The sequence below is a fragment of the Hippopotamus amphibius genome, chromosome 4, assembly GCF_030028045.1.
Source record: "Hippopotamus amphibius kiboko isolate mHipAmp2 chromosome 4, mHipAmp2.hap2, whole genome shotgun sequence".
NCBI lineage: Eukaryota > Metazoa > Chordata > Mammalia > Artiodactyla > Hippopotamidae > Hippopotamus > Hippopotamus amphibius.
In genome coordinates this window covers 88,924,256-88,946,023 of record NC_080189.1, presented here as the reverse complement: position 1 = coordinate 88,946,023, position 21,768 = coordinate 88,924,256, and the positions used below count along the sequence as shown (strand labels likewise).

The 21,768-nt window shown below is 34.5% G+C and overlaps 1 protein-coding gene across 3 annotated transcripts in view; it reads left to right on the top strand.

The window, feature by feature from the left end:
* FAM185A (family with sequence similarity 185 member A) overlaps positions 1-21,768 on the top strand; it is a 56,391-nt gene that overhangs the window by 9,403 nt on the left and 25,220 nt on the right. For all 3 annotated transcript variants that reach the window (XR_009053096.1, XM_057730671.1, XM_057730672.1), the window contains exons 4-6: positions 2,976-3,114; positions 14,333-14,374; positions 21,441-21,536. Coding sequence is in view for 2 of the 3 variants with exons in the window: in XM_057730671.1 (XP_057586654.1) it covers positions 2,976-3,114; positions 14,333-14,374; positions 21,441-21,536 (277 nt within the window). In the remaining variant the exon portion in view is untranslated. The remainder of the gene's footprint in view (positions 1-2,975; positions 3,115-14,332; positions 14,375-21,440; positions 21,537-21,768) is intronic.

The following is a 21,768-nucleotide window of genomic DNA, read 5'->3' as shown; positions in this document are numbered from 1 at the left end:
GTTAAGAGCACATAATTGAGAATCAGAGTACCTGGGTTTGAATTCTGGCTCAGCAACTTAACTAAGCTCTTTAACTTCAGATGAGTTATTTAACCTCTAGGTGTCTTGATTTTCTAGAAAGTGGAATAGTAATAATGGCATTAACTCAGACGGTTGTTAGAAGGATTAAATGAGTTAATACATAATACAAAGTACTTAAAACAATGTCTGGCATAGCTAACTGTATTATAATGTTGACTGTAATGCTGATGATAAAGGTAAATGAAACACAGGAAAGATAAATTTGACCAGTCCTAGACCTACCAGTTAACGTTACTGAGACTCTGTGTCATTACTCATAAAATAAGGATGGTGTTATTTGTTTTTTCTGCTGAACAAGATTGTGAGAATCAAGTGAGCATTATAAACACTTAACAGTATTCTTTATATATCATTTTGTATGGAATGGCTAATTTTAAACTGTATCATTAATTTCAGTATCCTAAGTTTGATACAGAGAAGACAGAAATCCATTTTATCTGATTGTCAGATGAATTTATGGTGTAGTTATCAGTTGACCTTTCTTTTTTAGTTTGGGCTACAAGGCCACAGTTTTTCCTTAAAAAAAGGAAAAACTCATTTTCCTCATTTTCATTTTATAATGTTGATTTATAATAACTAAACTTTATGAAAAAAATTTCTTCTTGTGTAGAAAAGCAAATTAATTTATAGCAGTATCTCTCTAAGAAAGGTATTTTGGGATCTGCTTTTTGTTCTTTCTCTAGATAGCTACTTCTCTTAATAAGCAAGCTGTACAGTTTAATCCAGAGTCTATTTTTGACTCTCTGTTCCATTAGCATTAATAACTGTAAATCAGATTCTCCATATTTTGCTATAAGCTATGGTGTCCTAAGATTAATTGTTCTAGTTAGTATCTGATATAGTTTAGTGTATTATATATGGCCCTCAGTGAATTTTTTCTTTCTTTGCAATTAATTTTACAGATTGATTGATTAAAATAACTATATTATTGTGGTAGGGAGTGTTGTACTTTTGCTTGCTTTCATTTGGTTTGGTGGGGCAGGGAATGATATTTTTTGGCTTCCTACAGGGTAAAATATTTAGTGTTTAACGAACGAAGTAAATCCTTGGTGTTTTCCTGATACTCATAAGGAGTGTCTTAAAGGCTTTATTTGACTGTGGGGAAAGTCTAATCAAAATGTTCCCCCCTTGCCAATTCAATTAAGTTTCAAATATTCTTTCAATATTTGTCTTTTGGTATTACCTAAAATAGCCTCACTATTTATAAAGAGCTAGAGTATTCATACTTGTCTGCTTTATGGAAATACTTGGAGAATTTGAAGCTATGCATAAAGCAACTTTTCATGGAGAAATTTTGTAGGTAAAGGATAATTTTTTTCAGAAATTTTAAACCTTTACTGTTACACTGAGGAATACAAAATGTGTATTCTAGCAAATCTGAAAGTATATAAAATATCTATCTTCCTTTGACAGGTTTATTAAAACTAGATTTAAAGTAAAAATTCTTATGAATCCATAATTAGCTCTAGTAGATAAGAAGCAATTGGGAGTATTTTATATATCTAATAAAAGCCCATTAAAAAAGAAAGTTATTGCTTCAAATCCAGACGGCAAAGTAATTCTAATTTGCTTCCCATAACAACCTTTAGGTACTTTTATTTCTCTTTTCATAGTTTGTCTGTCTTTTAATATTTTAGTATTCTTGAAACTCAATTCTTACACTAAATAATATTTTGAACTCAACAGTTTTTGAAGGAAATATTATGATTGAATAATACTGATGCCAGTGTGTTGAAAAACAATGGTGTTCTTTCTAAATACATAAGTGTAATGCTTGAATTTGACCCTGGGCAAAACTGTGGCAAGGCTTCATGGTGATTCATTTTTTATGTCAACAATTTTATATTAACACTCACTTTATGCTTATAAAACATTTGTTTAAAATACTATAAACATAATTTGGAATCCTTAATTAGATATCTTCATTTTGCCTTGTGCTCAATATTTGAGATATAAATGCATACTAAATTTTGTTACGGAAGCTTAGGGATAAATACAAAAATCCTTCCATTTTGTTCAGTGGAAAGCTACTGACTTAGATGTAAAGTGGAAAAATTCTAAAAATCATAGTGTATTCACTACATTAACAGATGAAAGGAGAATAATTATATGATAGTCCAATAAAATCAGATAACGTATATGCTAAAATTTAAAACCCGTTCATGATTTAAATAGCAACAACAACAAAACAGATTTGAAATAGAAGAGAATTTCTTTAATTTAGCAAAAAGGGATCTAGAAGATATCTATAGCAAATATCATACTTAATGATGCAATGTTGTAAGCTTTCCCTCTGGGAACAGGAATAAGATAAGGATGCTTACTTATTTTCTCATCACTTCTATTCACTGTTGAATTGGAGGCTGGAGCCAGATTGTAAGGCAGGGAAGAGCAGGAAAAACAAAATTAATGTGAGGATTGGAAGCAAAGAAATGAAACTGTCACTGGCAAACAATATAATTATGCATGTGGAAAAATTGTTTTAATTCAGGTAAATTATGAGAATCAGTTAAATGAGTTTAGTGAGGTTTTGGATTTAAGGTCAAATACAAAAGCCAGTTAAGATAAAATGAAGTTTAAAAAGATATCTTTTATAATAACATTTAGAAACCATCAAACAGGAATAAATTTAACAAAAGATGAAGAACTCTACATAGATAATATAAAACATTATTAAGAGAAATTAAAGAAGATCTAAATAAATGAAGGAATGTAATGGGTCTATTCCACAGAGAATACACTGTTGCTCATAATCTTGTAATTAGAGCTGGAGGATTGAAGTCAATAACTTGATTGTGTACTGTACATATTAGTTGCCCACTAATTCTGTAAGTACCATTTTGACTTTTTACCAGTATTTTATAATGAACTGATTTGAGTCTTTCTCTTACTAGACTGTGACCGTAGATAAACTGCAGGGAAGTTCTGTTAATATATCTACTGAAGATGGTTTGCTGAAAGCCAAGTATCTTTACACAGAATCGTCATTTCTATCTTCTGCTGCTGGGGATGTTGCATTAGGAAGTGTTCATGGTAAGGTGACAAAAGCCTAATACATGTTAGATGTGCCACAGAGCATAAATTTAAGAGATGACTCTCTTTCTTTGTAGTTGAAGGAGGATCTGCCATTAGGAAGCTGCCCCTTAAATAATTAATTGCAGACTAATCATCTTTTTGAAAAAACCACAAAATAAAGTGACTCATAAGGTACTGAATTTTATTTTGGCAAGAAATTGAATATTATGCTGTTACACATGAAGCTAATAATTTTTAATGCATTTTTAATGCATTTCCTTATAGAAAGGAATAAACAAGGAAATATGTGCAGGAATATTCAGAGGAAAGCACAATGAAATAAAAGCAGTGTTAAAAAATAAAGATAGGTTCTGAGTGATTGTTTTTGTGTTATGATAGGAAAGCTAAGGATTAGACAAATTAATGAAACATTTGTGTGGGATCTGATTATAGCAATTCAGTGATACTAATTTTGGCTAAAATGCTTTATGTGTGTTAGTACTAGCACCAGGTCCTCTCAGCACCATGCCATTTTCAGTTTTCTTTAATAAAATATCATCTTGTGACTTTCAAAACATGTCTGTGCAGCTACATAATTTTGTGTTATTGAAAGAAAAGGAGAATGTAATGGTAAAGTAATATGGCAAAAGGCATGCTGATATTCAGTGTCACTGGGCATAGTTCTTAAATTTCCACATAGCCATTGACTTAAGTCCAGGTATGTTTTCTGAAATACATACACATAGAATTAAGAATCTCTTATCCTGGCAAGTAGTATATACACATCTGCTAAATGCTTTTTGGACCATTTTCCAGGAGTTTATAGACCAACTTTTGCTATACATAGTCCACTCATTTAACTTCTATAGGAAAGCTGAATATTGTTATCTGTATACTTTGGTAAAACTTCCAGATTTTAGTAGTCAGCATGAATTATTAGGTGGTATTAGAAAACCTGCCTAGTGTGAACCATGCTGTATAGAAAATTGGCAAGTAGTCTTGCAGTTAAAAAGAAAAAATTAAACTAATGAGTACTTACATGCTTGAAATAATTCTTGAACCTCAATTTCATAGTTAAACCTTGTCAACCATTCTTGTAGGGTTAAGGTATTAGTTGAGTCCAAAATAGCTTGAGTCCAATGTAACTACATCCAGATAAAGCAAATAGTTTTGTTACTTATTCACCAGTTTGTTCTGTGTTTTTTTTTTTACTCAGCTGTGCCTTGAGTAGTTCTGGTAATTTGTAACTCCATATTTGAACAATGACTTATGTAAGCATTGCGTTTTTAACTGTCAATTGTAACTAAAAGCACTGTACTTAATATATTGAGTAATTTTTAGTGGAAAAGCTGTTCCTTATCATGTCACATGTTGGTTAACCCACGATAAGAATGGCTTTGTTCTCTGCAGTGCTTTATACCATGTTTACACTAAATTCATTAATGTTTGTTTATTTATTTTGCTTTAAGTTAATTGAGCATTGAACTTGGTACAGTTTAACATTAGTAGCTTACATGATAGTAAAACAGGTGTACTTTTTTGAAGCAGTCTTCAAAATACTCTAGGTCTCTTGATTACTTAACAGTAGCTGAAATGGAAACAAATTCCTAGGAATAAAAGAGTTCATTCTTTAGCCTTTGTAAAGCCTTTTACATTTACTGACCTATAATGTGAAGTCAAATACCTTTCCTTTGGTGGTTTAAATCTGAGCCAGACCTAGATCCTGTTTTGGACTGTTGTCTCATTGAGTTTTTGAAAACAGACTCTAAGATGAAAAGTAGTGTGTAGCAAATTTCCCAGGGAGGCCTCTGGGGACCAGTGCCATACAAAGGAAGAAGGCCCAGTTTCCACAGGAGAGGTTAGACTTGATAAGTCTCAACAACCCCAAGGGGGTGCTCTGAAGCTGGGATGGTCCTCTTAATTGTCTCAAGTTGGGGTGAGGGGAGATGGACCTTTATATCTCCAATCCTTGGATATAAACTGCCCCAGAAGCAGTATGATCTTGGATCAAAATGGGTCTCTTCAGCCTAAGGCAGTTTCCTCAGAGGGCAGATAGCTGAGGACTGTCTGCCAGCAGTACTCACAATAGGTAAGAAAGTAAACCCTGCAGTTACAAAGAGGGTTCTGGATGATGGGTTATAGCACTCACTACCGTTATATTTATTGATTCATTCCGTACATGTATTGACCACCTACCGTGTGCCAGATTTTCAGGCATCAAGGGTATGAAGTTGGGCAGGAGATGATACCGATCCTTAAAGAACTCATTGTCTAGTGGGAGGTTTTAGCGTCATCTTTCTTATTTGTAATACTAGTAGAGCAGAGAGAAGTAGGAGGGAAAATCTGATCCAGTTGCCACTGTAGAAAAGGTTCCATGTTGTTCAGCCCTGCTTTCTCCGTCTAGTCCTTGGCCATCACTCTGCTTGGTTTTTCAGTGGTAGTAAGTATATGAAAGAGAGAAAATTTGAAAAAAACATCTAGTCACACTCTATGCCTGCTTACTTTTAAAATCACCCTTTGGAGAAGCCCAAGTTTCTTGCTTACCCCTCCTATGCCATCCCTGTTTCCATCCTTGTCCTAAGGGATTATATGCACGTTCCTTGAGTTTGGAGTGTGGAGGTAGGATGGGTATGGAAGAACAGGCAGTGTTTTAGCCCTACATCCTAATGGGTTAGAAGATTAGAGTCATGACTGGTGGAAGTCCCTATGCTCTAGCTACTGGGATTTTAGTAGGGAGAGATACCTCCCAAGGATCATCCCAAGCTGGAACTCTGAATATATATTCCACTGAATTCTTTGTTCTAAGTGGTGATGGTCATATAGCACCAATTAGATCCATATTTTGACTGTATTTAAATAAACCAGCTTGGGAATCTTAAAACTTATTTTTATGGGAAAATATGTTGCTACATCTAAATATCTGACTTACAGAAAACAAATTAGTAAGAATATATACATTCTAAGACCTGCCTGTTCAGGATTTATTTAGTTTGGCTTCTTTTTCTTATGGTAGGTTTTTTTAAAAACCCAACATACAGATGTTGTAAAAAAGCCATTTGTACCACAGATATGATGACAATAACTGTCTTTTGCATAGATTTACCAAGTATATGAATTTGGAGTCCTTGTGTCAGTAGATTGGTGGGTGGTTGGTTGAAAGTAAATATGTATTGAGTGCCTAAGTGAGCCAGTCCATTTTACTTAATGTATAATTGGCTGTTTACAAATGAAGAAAACAAAAGTTAGAAATATCTAATTGTTTGCTCTCAATTAGAAGTTAATTAGTGCAATAGCAAGAATTTGATCCAGTTTCTTGACTTTTTAGGAGGTGTTTTAAAAGTTCAAACAAATGTGTGCACATAGCCATGGTAAATTTCTTGATTGCAACTCAAATTCCATCATTGCTTTCAGGGCTTCCTGGGTCACTCTAGAGATGTTTCCTCTAGGCAGACAGCACTACAGCACAGATGCACTGCTTCGGCTAGGTTCTAAATTATAAACTCCAATTTCAGGATTATTATGCGTTATGAGAATGTGGTGTTCCATATAGGGTTCAGCCCTTCAGGGCCTTGGTTCATTCGACAAAAGTGATGCTGCTGTCTTCAGTGTGTGGGTTCTAAGGCTTGCATGAAAGGAAGACAGCATGAAATTTACTTCTTGTCTGTATATTCTTTTTGTTCATATATGCTGATGTAAACCAATTCCCAACATACTGCTGAATACTTGAGTATGCCCAGTAATGAGGAAAGGGAAAATGAAAGGAGTAATATGTCTTTCCTGGCCTTGCAAATTAACTCCTGTGTGTAGAGAAGAGAAAAAATCTATCTTAAATGTTTTTCAAGATGAAATTTTTAAGTATAGCTAAGTATATTTTCTAGGTAAGAAAATGAGTAATCTAAATGACTAGTAATATTTACTGTTTGTAATGTTGGTTGAATCACATCTATTAAGTATGTGTGCCTTCTAACACAAAAGGAACTAGTTTATTCATTGATTCAACAAATATTCCCCAATGTTCTGGCACTGAGAATCTAGTGGGAGAATGAGTACTTGAATAGTTTGTGTCTAGATATAAAATTTTATGACAGTTTACTATCTTGATTTCCTTCTAAATTATAAGAAATTAGATTATATGTAAAGTACATTTTGTTATATTCCACTATTTGAATATTTGCAATTTTTAAGAGTTCTGTGCATGTATATATAAGATACATATGTATTTACATGTATTATAGTAAATATATTTTAAAAATATAAACATGTAGTCTCCTAACTTAGAAAGGCTTCCTTGAAATGGTTTGCCGGGATTTATTTTACTTAACATAATTTAAACAAATTAATTAGGGTTAATATGTAGGAGTACTCATGACAGTCATTTTAGTGTTTTATATTTAACTTATGTTATTATTTGGAATAAATGAATAATGAATAGAACTGCATTTAAAACATTTAGAGTCCCTGTGTAACTTAGGGCCTTATTTTAGACTCTTTGGGAACGTACATTAATACATAAATTGTTGACTATAAGTTCTCTCATTTGTCTGTACTTCAGAAGTCGTTTGTTCCCCAAAGATTTAGCAATTTGTACTAGCAACTCTTCCTTAAATAACTACTTTGGATTTTAGAAACTTTCACAGAAGTAAAAGTTACACAAACTATGCAAGTACAGTTGATAATTTTGATAGCACTCAAAATTTCTTAAAGAAATGTCTCAATTTGCTTTAAGGACATACAGTCTCTGGTGAATTTATAAATCTGCCTTGTGAATTTAGAAAGTCATAAATAATATAAAATTTTAAAAGAAAGGAACTTATTGATTTAAGTGGAACTCTTCGTGAAGTTCATGAAAATGCTTTGTTCTAATTCTAGTGTTTATTCTTAAGTTCATTGTGAAGTTTGATTGTCATTTTGACACATGATAATTTATGTTAATGTTGAATTTGGACACAAAACTTTTATATGAAATGCCAGAGAGGAACTACAGCTTCCTTTGTCATGTTGACAGAGTAGATTTTTCTTTTCCCCCACGATTTAGACATATGATAAAATATGTTGCTATTCCGTGTATTTTTTTGACTCCTCTCAGGTCCTTGGAGGGACTGGGCTCCTTCCATAAAGGTGATACCACCATTTTCAGTGTGTGGCTTCCAAGCTTCCGCTAAAGGAAGAAAGATCATAGAGGATCATGTAAAATGTGTTAACCAGAATGTTTTCAAATGACTTTCACTGCAGAAGTCTGAGATAAAGAGTTTAGTGTGTTCTAAGGAAGGAAGGCACACAAGTATTAGTGGGTACTGGCAGCCTGTGTCACATCTTATATTTATAATTGCTCTTTCTCAAATGTCTGTGAGTTCCTCCTCTTTCCACATCCACTTGCTGTTCTCTAGGATTTCATCCTTGTTTCATTGTTTTTTCAGTTCTTTCTTTTCCTTGGGCATCTTATACACTTTTGAGTCTCACTATAATTCAAATTTGTATCCCTAGCACTGACTTCCAACTTATACATCCATCTTCTTAGTAGACATAGCCATTTGGATCTTTATAGGCTTCTCAAAGGACTTCACATTTCTAACTTCTTTTCTCCTACTTTCCCAGCCCCCACTTCCCTAACCTCATCCATAATATATTCCTCCTCCTTTATTTCCATTTGCAGATTCTAATATTACCACGTATCTAATTTCCCAATCTAGAAATGTAGAAGTAACGCTAAATTTTTCTGTCACCTTCCACATCTAATCAATCATGAAGTATAGGTAGGTTTTTATCATCTAAATATTTCTTCAATCTATCCCATCTTTTTTTTTTCAAGTGTCTACTATTCTAATTCAGATTCTTGCCTTCTCTTGCCTTAACTCTAACAATAAGTTTGCTTCCAGTCTTGCATCCTTCAAATTCATCCTCCTCACTATAGCTGTGGTTGTTTATTAGAAAGGCACATTGAACATGGCATTCTCTTACCCAGACCCTTTCCTACTGCTTCAGTGACTTAGCTAACTTACCACTTCCCTCCTCTGACCTTATGCTTTGTCTTCTAGAATTATACAGTATCTTACTTCTTCCTGTATACATTCTTACCTGTTTTTTACTTCTGAGTTTTTGATCAGAGCCCTTGATCATACTGATCAATTATAGTCTTCCTAAAATGCTTTTCCCAGCTTTCTTTATCTCATTGACTTTTAGTACTCTTTTAGTACTCCGCTAAAGCAGTCTTTCCCCATCTCTGGCCTTCCACTGACCCATAATTTCTTGCCTAATTATAAACCTCTTAAGAGCAAGGATCATGTTTTATTTACCTCTGTATTCTTAGCATTTAGCCCTGGGGCTTGCAAATAGAAAATACTTCTCTTCCTGCTTCTCCAGTCCTCCCCCTTAAAAAGAAGCACAAAAAGGATTTAACCTTTAAGGATATTTGATTTCTCCGTTTGGATTATGAGAATATATGTGCTGTTTTTACCATAATCATTTATTTTAGTGTAGAAGAATAAACTAATGTTTATCTTTAAATTGATAGCTTATTTTTCCTTTGACCATACTAGAATGAAGAGTTGCTGATTAAGGAGAACTGTATATTTTCTCAAACATTGGGGTTTGTGGAAAAGTTTCATAACTTGAAAGTAGAGTAAGCACGCATGTTTATTACAGACCATATGGCATCTGCTTTATTGGAAGGAAGGCTTTTATAAAGACCTACTCCTCTCAAATAGTTGATTTGTTTATTGTTTTCAGTGACTGGAGATAAGTGAAACCAAAATATAGAAAATTGTGCTAGTAATGCCTATTTGGTTGATTTGTGTACTTTAAAATATTCTACCTTATTCCACAAAGTATTTGAGATGAGTTCTGTGTTTTGTATTTTAGTGACTTTGGCATATTTCTATTTAGGGTAGAGATTTTCTAAATATTTTGGTATGAGTAGAGAATTTTTTTTTGTTTATTGCTTTAAAAATCTGTTAGCACTGACAAAAATATTTTGATATATTCTTATATTTACAAATTATTTCCATAATTTTCTTGTTGCATTATGCTTTTACTGTACAGAACTCTAACATTCAAGGGAGATGTAATTTGAGACTGTATAGGTTCTACTATAATGTGAACTAGTCCTCATTTTTTTATGGATCTAAAACTTCTATTTTATGGCTCTAAAACTATTGTTTTCTTGATCACTTTCATCACAAGCACTAATGATTAACTTTTTGAGAAAGACCACATTTTCTGTTTTCATTTAAAAAAGTAAATTTTTACTGCATTCATTGAAGACTAGTATAAGATAATAAAGCTCCTTTTGCCTTGTGGAGTGAGTGACTGAACTCACTAGCTAAATGACTGACTGTAGAATTATGTCATAGTTCTCTACAGATAGTTAAAATCACAAATATCAGGGGTCTGCTTTACCTTAATTTTGAAGTATTCATAAGGTAAAAACAGTAAAGAGAAATCTGACTGGCTCACACTAGCTTAGTCTTCCTAAAGATTAGGAAGGAATACAAGATGGTTTTCTTGTATTGTCTATCTTGAAATTCTTCACTGACTCCTTCAGTACAGGATAAAGTCAATAGACTAAGCACTCTATGGTTCTTCTACAGATTTATTTTTACCTATTTTTCCAAACTAAATTTGAACATTTGTTCAAAAAATAATAGTATTTACTGTGTACTGGGCAATATGCTAAGCTCTCAAAATATAACGCTAAATAGGAAAGACTTAATCTCTGTCCTCATAGATTTGCCTAATCACTCCAGCCTAACTGATGGGCATGATGTAAATAATAGTGGGCATAGTTATGCCTTCTTACGTTTGCTTACTTACTTATTTTTTCTGCAAAATCCTTTCCTCTCAGTATCAAATTTTACCCACATTTCAAACCTCAACTCTGGTGATATCTCCAATATGACTGTTCTCCCTGTTCATGCCAGGTCATTTTAGTCTGTTTCCTCTGAATGGCTGTGGCAACTAATTCATACTGTTCAGTTACAACATTAACTTATAATTATTAATAAATACTAATTTTCAACTTCTCATGTATGCATCTCCCCAGATAGCCTCTAAGGTTTTGGATGGCCAGTCTGTTCTCTGCACCCCCTGCAAGTGATTCGTGTCCCTCCTACATGCAAAACAAGCTCCCTTCCTTTCAAGGTTCCCAAAGTCTCATCCCATTACATATCTCCTCAGACTCCAGATCTCTACATCACAATCCGATCCAGATGTAGTTGAGCCTCCTTAGGTATAGTTGCTTAAGTATAACTCAGGTATTGTTGTTCTGAATCTGAAGACCTGTGAACTAAAGAGACAAGTTCTCTAGCCCCCTAAACCCCCACAGACCATCTATACACTCAGAATACAATGATGGGATACGCATGGGATAATTTCTGTAGACTTTTCTGTTCAAAGGAGAGAAAATAAGGGGCACAAAGGAGTCATTGATCCGTAATGATTTTGAAATTCAGATGGGCAAATGTTGGACGTTACTTGATTAGATCTCAAGGCCTTGTGGTAATTCTGTAGGGTTCCAGACTTTGCCCTCTAAGCTCTTGGTTTCTCCCTCCTAGTCATCCTTCGTTTTTCATGAAATGCAGCATGTGTTTGCAGCTGAGAAGTTTTCTCAGTCTGCTTCTTGCCAGCAGAATTTTGTAGGTTCAGTGGTCTCATTTTACTTTGTATTGTCAAGTTAGCAATGTGTTTGCTAATATAATTCTCTCAGAAATTTCGTCAGCCTCTTGTGAATCACATTGGGGTTTATTCCAAGATAAAGGCCACAGCCAAGAATTTCTTCAAAATAAGGACTTCTGCAGAGATATTAAGATACAATGCTCTCAAGCTTTCTAGAGGACCTATTGTTTGACTGAGAGGATCTGTGAGGCACCCCAAATCTGTTTAATGGACTTTTTGTGTAACTGATTAATGCTGCGAGGTATCACCCTTGATCTTTCTGGAGTCTTAACAAAAGATTTTACAGTCAACCCATCGGTTTCATTTTTAGGCCATGTTCTGGCAGTACACTGGATTCAGACTTTGCATAGAAGCCGTGCTTAACTTTAGCATCTTTTGCCATCTTGAGAAGCTGAGAATTTTCAAAATCATTCGTGTCCTGCTTTTTTTTAAACAGTCGTTTCTTTAGCTTATCTTTCTTCTCTTGCATTTTACTGAAGCATCAAGAAAAAATAGGCAGCACCTACAACACTTTGACTCTGCTTGGCTATCTTCTTAGCTAGATCATTTCAGTTCATTAGGCACATTTCCTACTTTCCACATTACTGAAGGTGATAGTGTTGCAAAGTTTCTAACACTGCTTAACAAGGATCTGCCTTCCTCCAGTTTCCAAAAACATTTTCTTCACTTCCTTTTGAGCCCTCATGGGAAGCGGACTCAAAGTTGAGCTTTCTACTAACACACTGTTCAAGCAATTTAGGCTTTCTCTACCATGCTCCTAAAAATCCTTCCAGTCTGTGCCCACTGCCAAGTTCCAAAGCTATTCCCATATTTTTAGTTATTTATTGTGGCATCACCCCACTTCCAGCTTTAAAAATCTTTTCTGGCTACCTCTTCCTGTGTAACAGATTTAGCAGCTGAAGACAGTGAATTTATTTCCTTACACTTTGGATGGGCCAGGAACCTGGGTGTTGCTTAGCTGGGTCCTCTGCCTCAAGATCTCTCTTGAGGTTGTAATCAAGGTATCAGCTGGGGCTGTGGGCTTATTTGAAGGTTCAGCCAAGAGGGAATCTGCTTCCTAGTTCACTCATGTGGTCGTTGGCAGGATTCAGTCTAGATTCTTTTGGCTGGGGGCCTCTTTCAGGTCCTTGCTCTTGGGCCTCTTTGATAGGGCAGTTAACAACATGGCTAACTGGCTTCTATCATAGCAAAGAGAGCTGGCAAGACAGAAGCCAGAATCTTTTTGTCACCTAGTCTTAGAAGTAACATCCCATTGCTTTTGCCTTTAGTATTCTCTTTGTTCAAAGCAAATCAGTAGGTCCAGCCTACACGTGAGTGGGGGAGATTATACAAGGGCATGAATACCAGGAGGCAGGGATCATTGGAAGCTATCTTAGAAGCCGTAAGATCTTTGGCTACTACTTGCATGTGAATCTGCATGTACTGGGTTTGAAAATTGGAAAAGTATTTAGAACACACCAGTAAAATAATGTTTATTTACTTAACTGTTTAACAGGAGGGTCTTCATAACCTTATAACTTACTGAAACTTGAAAATAATATTATAAGCTTAACTTCATACAAGCCAAGTTTTATTCCTGCACAAATGTACCCTTGTTCATATACTCACATGAAGTATGATGGAATAGAAAACTTTTAGAGAAATTTTTACAATCAAAGCACATTTGACTTTGGACAAATGAATCAAGTGCCTTTTTTTTATTTTCTGATACATGTCAGTATTTACAAGATGCATGAAATAAATGATTTCACTTACCCTAGATTAATTCTAAGATAAAAGTTATTCCTTTACTTTTTACTGTAGTTGTGGACTTATGGTAGAAGAGATAATATTGCCTATACTCTCAGTGCAGTAAATATAGGTCGTATGACTTTCGGAGTAATTATACATACAGACACATATGAAGAAAAGTCCTACAATTTTTGCTGTTGGAGGAAGGGGCTGAGAAGAAGGGTTGCAATTTGCTATACATATCCTGGAAAATATATTTTCATTGAAAGATGGAAATATTTGAAGATTTTTTTTTTCTTCGTTAGTCAGTGTTTTTATTATTCCTGCCCCAAACCTTTTGAACACTTGACATAGAAACCACTTTAATCTAACAGATAGACATGCCAAACTGGCCTGAAAAACAACAGTAATTACTTTTTTCCCATGGATTATTTTAGTGTTATTTGGTTCAAAAGTTGGCTTTGTGTGGTCTAATAAATATAGTGATATTTAGATTGAAAATGCGTAGTGAGTACATTTAAGTAATTTTTTCATTTTTGGGTTTTAGAAGAATCATTTTTCTTCCATGTTTCCTGGAAAGAATGGGGGTTTTTTAGTTATACTATAAATGATTAAGGTGGGGTGGAGGAAGAGAGTGTGTATAGATGCCTAAAGCTGTTTATTTTAGAGTTACAACTGAATCTGTGACTAGGTTTGTGATACTGAGAAAAATTGCCAACAGTAACAGTGTTGTTAAGTAACATTGCAGATATCTAACCATGTTTTAGGATACCATTAACACAGTTCCTTTTTAGATTATCCCTAATGTGTAAAATTGTCTTTTTCTCTTTTGCAGGTAATATAACATTACAAAGCAAGATGGGTAACATTACAGTAGGTATGTGCTAAGAGGTTGTTGGTAAATTTTGCTTGCTTTTTAAAATAGCTATATTTGTGATATTTTATTAGAGTATATGAAGTCTATAGTTTAGCTGATGAACCTAATAGGATCCTAATATACCAAATATAGGCAGACCCAACATATGAATATATGAAATTATTTCTGGAAGTTCATTGGTTCATCACCCTATAGATACTATATAATTATAAGTTTGGTATCAATCAGAATACTGTTAGAATTCTGATTTCACCACTTTCTATACATGGGCAAATTACCTAACTTCTCTGTACCTCAGCTTCCACATCTAAGAAAAATAGAAATAAGTACCTATAGTATGGGGTTTTTGTAAGGATTGAATGAGGTATATAAAGTACTTTAGCACAGTGTCTGACATATGCTTAAATACTCAATAAATAATAGCCATTTTAATTATTGTTATTGTTCTAATCCTAGACCAGAGCTAATAGTGGCTAATGGTACTTAAGACCTGCTCACCACATGTGATGCTGTGCCTCTGGGAGCAGAAGTTCAGATTTCCAGATAGTTTAGACAGAGCTTTTCTCTATTCCAAGTAGCACCTGCTTAACTATTAGGTGAAGGCATACTCTGAGCTCTAAGAGTGGTGACTGTGTTTTAGACCTCAAAGGGTAGGGGTTTGGAGATGGGAAACTGGGATCTTTGTTGAGGAGCTGTGGCTTATTGCCAGTGTGAATGCCCAGGAGGTTTTGTCCTTTTTGACATTTGACATTTGCTTTTTCTTTGTGCTGATAGAAATAGTGAGTATATCCAACAATCCTTTTCACTGTCACTCCTTGTAGCTTCCCAGGCTTAAAGTACACATCCTTTTTTAAGTTTTCTAGACATCGTAACTTTTATGTTCAATGAGGGATAAATAGAAGGTAAGTGATAATTATAAATCATTTGAACTAAACATGACAGGATTTACCTGTTTTCCAGTGAGAAATCAAAATTCACTGCTGACTCTTCAGGCCATTTCATCAGAGGGTGCATCTGGGGATAGTAAGGGAAGTTTCTAGGGTGAGAATAAGGTACACTAGTGAGAAGCTGAGCTAGCTGGGGAGAGAAGGTCCTAGACATGGGTAGAGTTTGTAGCAGTAAGGGAAGGGGGGAAAAGAATGGGAATATTCCAAATTGGGAGGCACAAGAAGTTTCATTACCCATTAGCAGGCCTTTTAGGCAGATGTGAATTTGAGAAATACTTATAATATGATAATCCTAGTATTGCTGTTGGATGGAGTTGTAGGAACGTAAAGGGAAAACCTTTCTCTCTAAAATTGGAAATAAATGGTTATTTATCCATACTGGAAAAGAATAGTGATAGCAAGGATGAAATGAACAGCAGTTTACATCTTTGAAGATGTTTTCACACTCTGTATAAATGATTTACATGATGAATTCTTGTTAATTTCCCCTGTAAACTTTCCCCTTCTCCCACCATTAAGTATTAGAGAGATTTTAAGGCAGAGTGTTTTATTTTTCTTAGACGAATCTGTCTATTCAAAGTATCTGAGCTCAGTGTTAAGAAATATAACTGACCACAATTATAGAAGTATTTAATGACCCTTTATAATTTTCTTCAGTGAAACATAAATGGTATCTGTGGCTTTACATTGTTCTTAAAAATCCACAAATAAGAGAAGGTAAATAAAGGTTGTTTTCTTACTTACTGACTTTTGCTCTTTATTATGTTCTTCCTTTTATTTATTTTGAATTTCCTTTGCTCTTTCCTGGCTTCTTCAGGCAAAATGTTAGGTCACTGATTTTAGACTTCGTTAATATTAGGTCTTTTTTATTTTTAATTAATTAATTTATTTGTTTTATTGGATGTATTGGGTCTTTTTTGCTGTGCGTGGGCTTTCTTTTTAGTTGCGGTGAGTGGGGGCTACTCTTCATTATGGTGCGTGGGCTCCTCATTGCCATGGCTTCTCTTGTTGCGGAGCATGGGCTCTAGGCACGTGGGCTTCAGTAGTTGCAGCACATGGGCTCAGTAGTTGTGGCTCACGGGCTCTAAAGTGCAGGCTCAATAGTTGTGGCACATGGGCTTAGTTGCTCCGTGGCATGTGGGATCTTCCTGGAGCAGGGATCGAACCCATGTCCCCTGCATTGGCAGGCGGATTCTCAACCACTGCGCCACCTAGGAAGCCCAATATTAGTTTTTAAATGATAAGTTCTTTTAAGCAGTGCATCCCCCGAATTTTGAAATGTTGCATTTTTCATCATTATGCGTTTTAAGAGATTTAAATTTTGCTTGTGATTTCTTCTTTGATCTATACAGTGAGTAGTATTCAGCCTTTAATAATACCATAATCTAGCTTTATAGTATGCAAAATAGAAAGATATTCCTGCCATTTTATTTAATGAAAAAAAAAACAGTAAAACATTGTACTATCATTTCAGAATACATTCTGTATATTTTCATATTGAGTAGTAAATCAGAAAAAGAAGGGAGGGAAGGAGAATGGGCAAGGAAGTGAAAGGGGAGCACAGCATAAATCATCCAAAATTTATATAGAAATCAAAGCTATTTAGATCCTGTTACAGGTTTCTTCCTTTGAATATATCTGGACCTAAGTCACTGATTTGTGGGAATACATCCCATTTCTATTTACAACTAGATTAGGAGATGCCATACAATTTTTCAAGAACCCACTTGAGCTCTTTCACAAGTCAAAAACTGCTAATTTTTTTTTTTTGTTTAATAAGAGTGTACTGCTTAAGAGGTTAAACAAATAAACAGAAAGTTGACATAATCTTTAAGCAAGGCAGCAAAATTGTACTTATCTACTTGGTGATAAATTAATAAATTGGATGGAATCAACTCTATTACCCCTAGAAAATAGTAAGCAGCCAGGGTTAATGAAAAGTTCAAACTGCCTTAGGCAACAACTTTTTTCATTTCTGCAAGCAAGAATTATGTAGCTATCTGTACATTACTGAAGCCTTAGAAAAAAAAGAGCTGGTTTCATTCATAAATCTCTTTGTCTTAAATAGAATCAGACTTTACACTTTGGTTTTTTGGGGGAAAAAAGCTCGTTTTCTTAAAACAAAATGTTTTGCTCGAGAAGCAGTAGACTTTATCTTTAAAGGGCCAGATAGTAAAATTTTTTGACTTTGTGAATCACACAGTCTATCTGTACTATGGACCTCTCTCATTTTAACATGAAAGCAGCCATTGACAATATTTGAACAAATAGATGTGTCTGTGTCCCAATAATACTTTATTAAGAAAAACAAGAGGGGGGCTGTAATTTGGTGACCCTGCTGTAGAGTCTAAAAACAATTGTTGTGATGATTCTGGAGAAATTTTGGGTTTGATGCCTTAATCCCAAAGATGACAAGTGGGTAATGTTTATTTTAAATTGGTTGGTTGGTTTGTGTTTTCCTTAGAGTAAAAGATTTGCTGGAGAAAGTTGAAGGCAGTTCTGCAAATCATGACAACCTAATTAAAGTCAATTGAGTAACTTGGATTTTGGGAAATTGAGATCAGTAGAAAGAAAACAGTTACAAGGAAACAAAAAGCGATTTAGGTACCTGAGAGGAAGATTTGTTAGACTACCAGAGGCTTCAAAATATTGGAATAGATATACAGAAAAGGCTGTATAGTGGTATCAAATTGGAATATTAAGAGACTAGAGATGATTTAGGTATTATACTACCTGATTTCAGGAAAATAGATTGTGTCATCTCCATGATTCCTTTAAGAAGAATGTGTGTAATTATGGTCCTTTAATTCTAGTTTGGATCATATGATTGGTCAGCTTCTTAGGTAATCTCATCAGTCACTTGGACTTTGTACATTCTAACCTACATCCCAAAACCTTGTTCTTCCTAACTTCCATAATACATATAGAGCACTCTTAGAAGCTAAAGTGCTATAAAAATTTTGATTATATATATCAAAACCCTGATTTTCCCTAGACTCATATTCTTAAAAATATCTTTCTTCTGGAATACCCGGTAATCTTCCATTTAAAAAAAGTCAACAGGAGAAAGCAGAGCTTGATAGTAGATAATGGTGGAAAAGAAGTTGCTCACCTAGCTTTACTTCCCCTGTCCTATGTTGCCCCTTTTGGAAGGCACTGCCAGAAGCTGTATACTGATAATTATATCTTTTAAAAAAGAATATCTTCATAAGTTTTTTTTGGGGGGGGGGGGGCGGGGGAGTGGTAGAGGTTGCCTTGTGTGTCTCTCATAAGCCTAGCCTCCTATATGCTATCTCCCTAACATAGAGTACCTAGGCAGGACATTAATTTAGAAAACTTTCCTTGAAGTGACCTTAAAATTCTGCCTTTGGAAATCCTTTACATTCTATATATAAAATTTGTTCCTTGTTCTTGCAATTAGTGTCACTTTGGAAGTATAGGGATCAGGTTGCAGAAGTCAAGGAATATCTTTTGTGTTGCTGTTCCTTAGTTATCTACATGTTGAAACTTGAGGTAAAATTATAAAAATTCAGAAGAATTTTCTGAGCATGCTTGAACAATTTCAAGAGAATTCTCCCTTTATCTGAAGGAAAATAGAAAAATTTGGAATTTTAGCATTTTGAGCTTAGTTGTTGTTCTTTGCTTAATAGCAGAGTATATATAACAAATATCTATTTATTTGGTTATAAGTAGTTTTAGCTAGTAATTGACATCAGTTTTTCCCTTTTATTGGTGTAATTTTCCAGGAAAACTCAACAGTCTCTATCAAATGAACAAAATGTTTGTCCAAAATAATGGTGGTTGAAAACTCTCTGTGGGAGTTTATTTATTCCAATCACTGTCTGGACTAATAATTTCCTGTTTACTTCTTAATCTCTAATGCATATTTCCCTTAAGGTCTTCCTCCAAGAGCTATAATAGAATTTTTCTGTTTTGTGAATCTCCAAAAAATGAAATTCTGTGAATGAAGCCTTAATTTGACTCTTGATAATTAATTTTTAGTAGTCATTTGTATTACAGAATACAAAAGAAAATTAGTGTTTGTCTTACTGCATAGCTTTTAAATATCACCTTTGCTTTCTCTTTTGAAAATACATCTTGAGTTTTAATTTTTTTGACAGCCTCTAGTGGATGGGCCATTATTAGAGCTCAAGACTGATAACATAAGGATGTAATTAACTAGTGGCTCAGGATATAATTATTTAGCTGTCGTTTACGTGCCATGTGAAGGGGAAAAGAAGTAATAAGTATTGTTTATGAGCCATATAAAAATCTTGTGGGTTTTTCACCCCTAGAGAAAGCAAGAAATTAAACTATTGTTTCAAATATTTTACTTTGTTCAGTTTGAAGTAATACTTTGTAGTTCATATTTGTTTAGTGTAATATATTTTTACTTGGCTTCTTTAGGATACAATAAGAGGTTTTTAAAGGAGTTTCTCTTGGTACCTGAGGGGAGAAATATTCATCCTTGTCCAGCTATTCTGTGTCATTTATTTCCAGTGGCTTAACCTCCCAGCTTCAGTGTTCACTTTTGACACTTAAAAATTAAATACATTGGATCTGATAAATGGCATTCTGATTATAGATTAGAGATAAATTATTATAAATTATCTTGAAGTCACATTTTAAACAGTTTCTTCCCAAGTTTTTATCTTTGTTTAGAGTCATTTAACATTTATTTTAAAGAAGAATGTTGGCTCTTTTGTAAGTATACAAATTTATTTTCTTCACATTTTGTAAAAAGTATAATTTTTGGCATTATTTTCATATACTCCCCACTTTGTTTCTACTTTGAAGTAATAATAGCTCCTGATAAAATATACTTTTTAAGAGATCTCTCTAAAAAAATATTCTTTGGTCTTTTCAGGGCAATCAGATAGGATATTGAACTGAAAGTTCTGTTGCTGTGTGAGAGGAGGAAAAAGGAGATGCCACCTAGCAGCAACTCTTCAACGTAATTGTCTTTTTTTTTTAGTAGACCCTTTTTTAATTTTTTAATTTTATTTTTTTTAAGATTTTATTATTTTTTTTATTTATTTATTTTTGGTTGCATTGGGTCTTCGTTGATGCACCAGGCTTTCTCTAGTTGTGGTGAGCAGGGGCTAGTCTTTGTTGTGGTGCACAGGCTTCTCAGGGCAGTGGCTTCTCTTCTTGTAGAGCACAGGCTCTAGGTGACGGGGTTCAGTAGTTGTGGCGCATGGGCTCAGTAGTCGTGGTTCACAAGCTTTAGAGCACAGGCTCAGTAGTTGTGGCGCACAGGCTTAGTTGCTCTGCAGCGTGTGGGATCTTCCTGGCCTAGGGATCGAACCCGTGTCCCCTCCATTGGCAGACAGAGTCTTAACCACTGCACCACCAGGGAAGTCCCAACGTAATCGTATTCTTTATCTGACTGTCAGCTTTCCCTGGAACTTGAAATGTTAGCTGATTGAAAACTGGTTCAGTGTTGACATAGGGAAGTTTGAGTGTCAAAATCAGGACCACCTTAATTATAATTTTCTTCCCGAGTTAAAGATAATCTGTTCAGTTCCAGAAACTTGAAATATTGAGACATAAACAAGCTTCACCCACTTTTCAGGTCATTCCTTTTCCCCCCAATCTTTGTCCCTCTAAGAAATGCAACAAAACCTTATCTAATCTTTTGCTATTAGTGCACTTTTTAGTACTAGCAAATTTACTAAAAGGAGAATATATAGGAGTTTTGATATTTGTTAACTTCACTACTACTTATATGTGACTGTACATGCGATAGAATTCTTTAGTAAATATTGAAAGTTGATAATAAATTAAATGTATCAATGATGCTTAATGGTCTTGGCTGTCATTGCTTGCGTACTGTCCTTCCTATACATTAGGTTTTAGAGTAAACATGTTTAGAGTTAAGTTTTGAATGTTACTGCAGACAGAGGGATTTTCTTATTAGTTATCTAGATGTAGATTTCTAGATTTCTAATTCTGTTTGCATTTTAAAGCAAAAGATGGTATGGTTATAAGGAAAATACAAAACCTTGCAGGACTCTTGGCTTCTTATCCTAATGCTGAAATAGAGCCTTTTATTTCAAGTTTATAATTCCAGTTACTGAAATAAGACGGTTATGCTTATGGTTCTTTCTTCCTCCTAGATTCTTCTTCTGGTTGTCTAAATGCCGCAACTCATCAAGGTGCTATAGATGTATATGTCAGCCAGCTGGGAAAAGTGGAATTGAAATCCCATAAAGGTTAGCCAAGTGGAATGTTTTATTTTGACGTTTGGTGTAAGGAAGGTTTTATGTAACATTCAGGAAACAGATGGTCAAATTATCTTATCTACACTGACATAGAGATTTCAATAAAAATTTTCTCTGTTAGAATGTAATTTAAAGACTGGAATGCTAGCCTTCTAGACCAGTGATCTTTGAAACTTTTGAAACAGTTGGCCATGAAGACTATCTTTCCTTTTGTAATACAAAC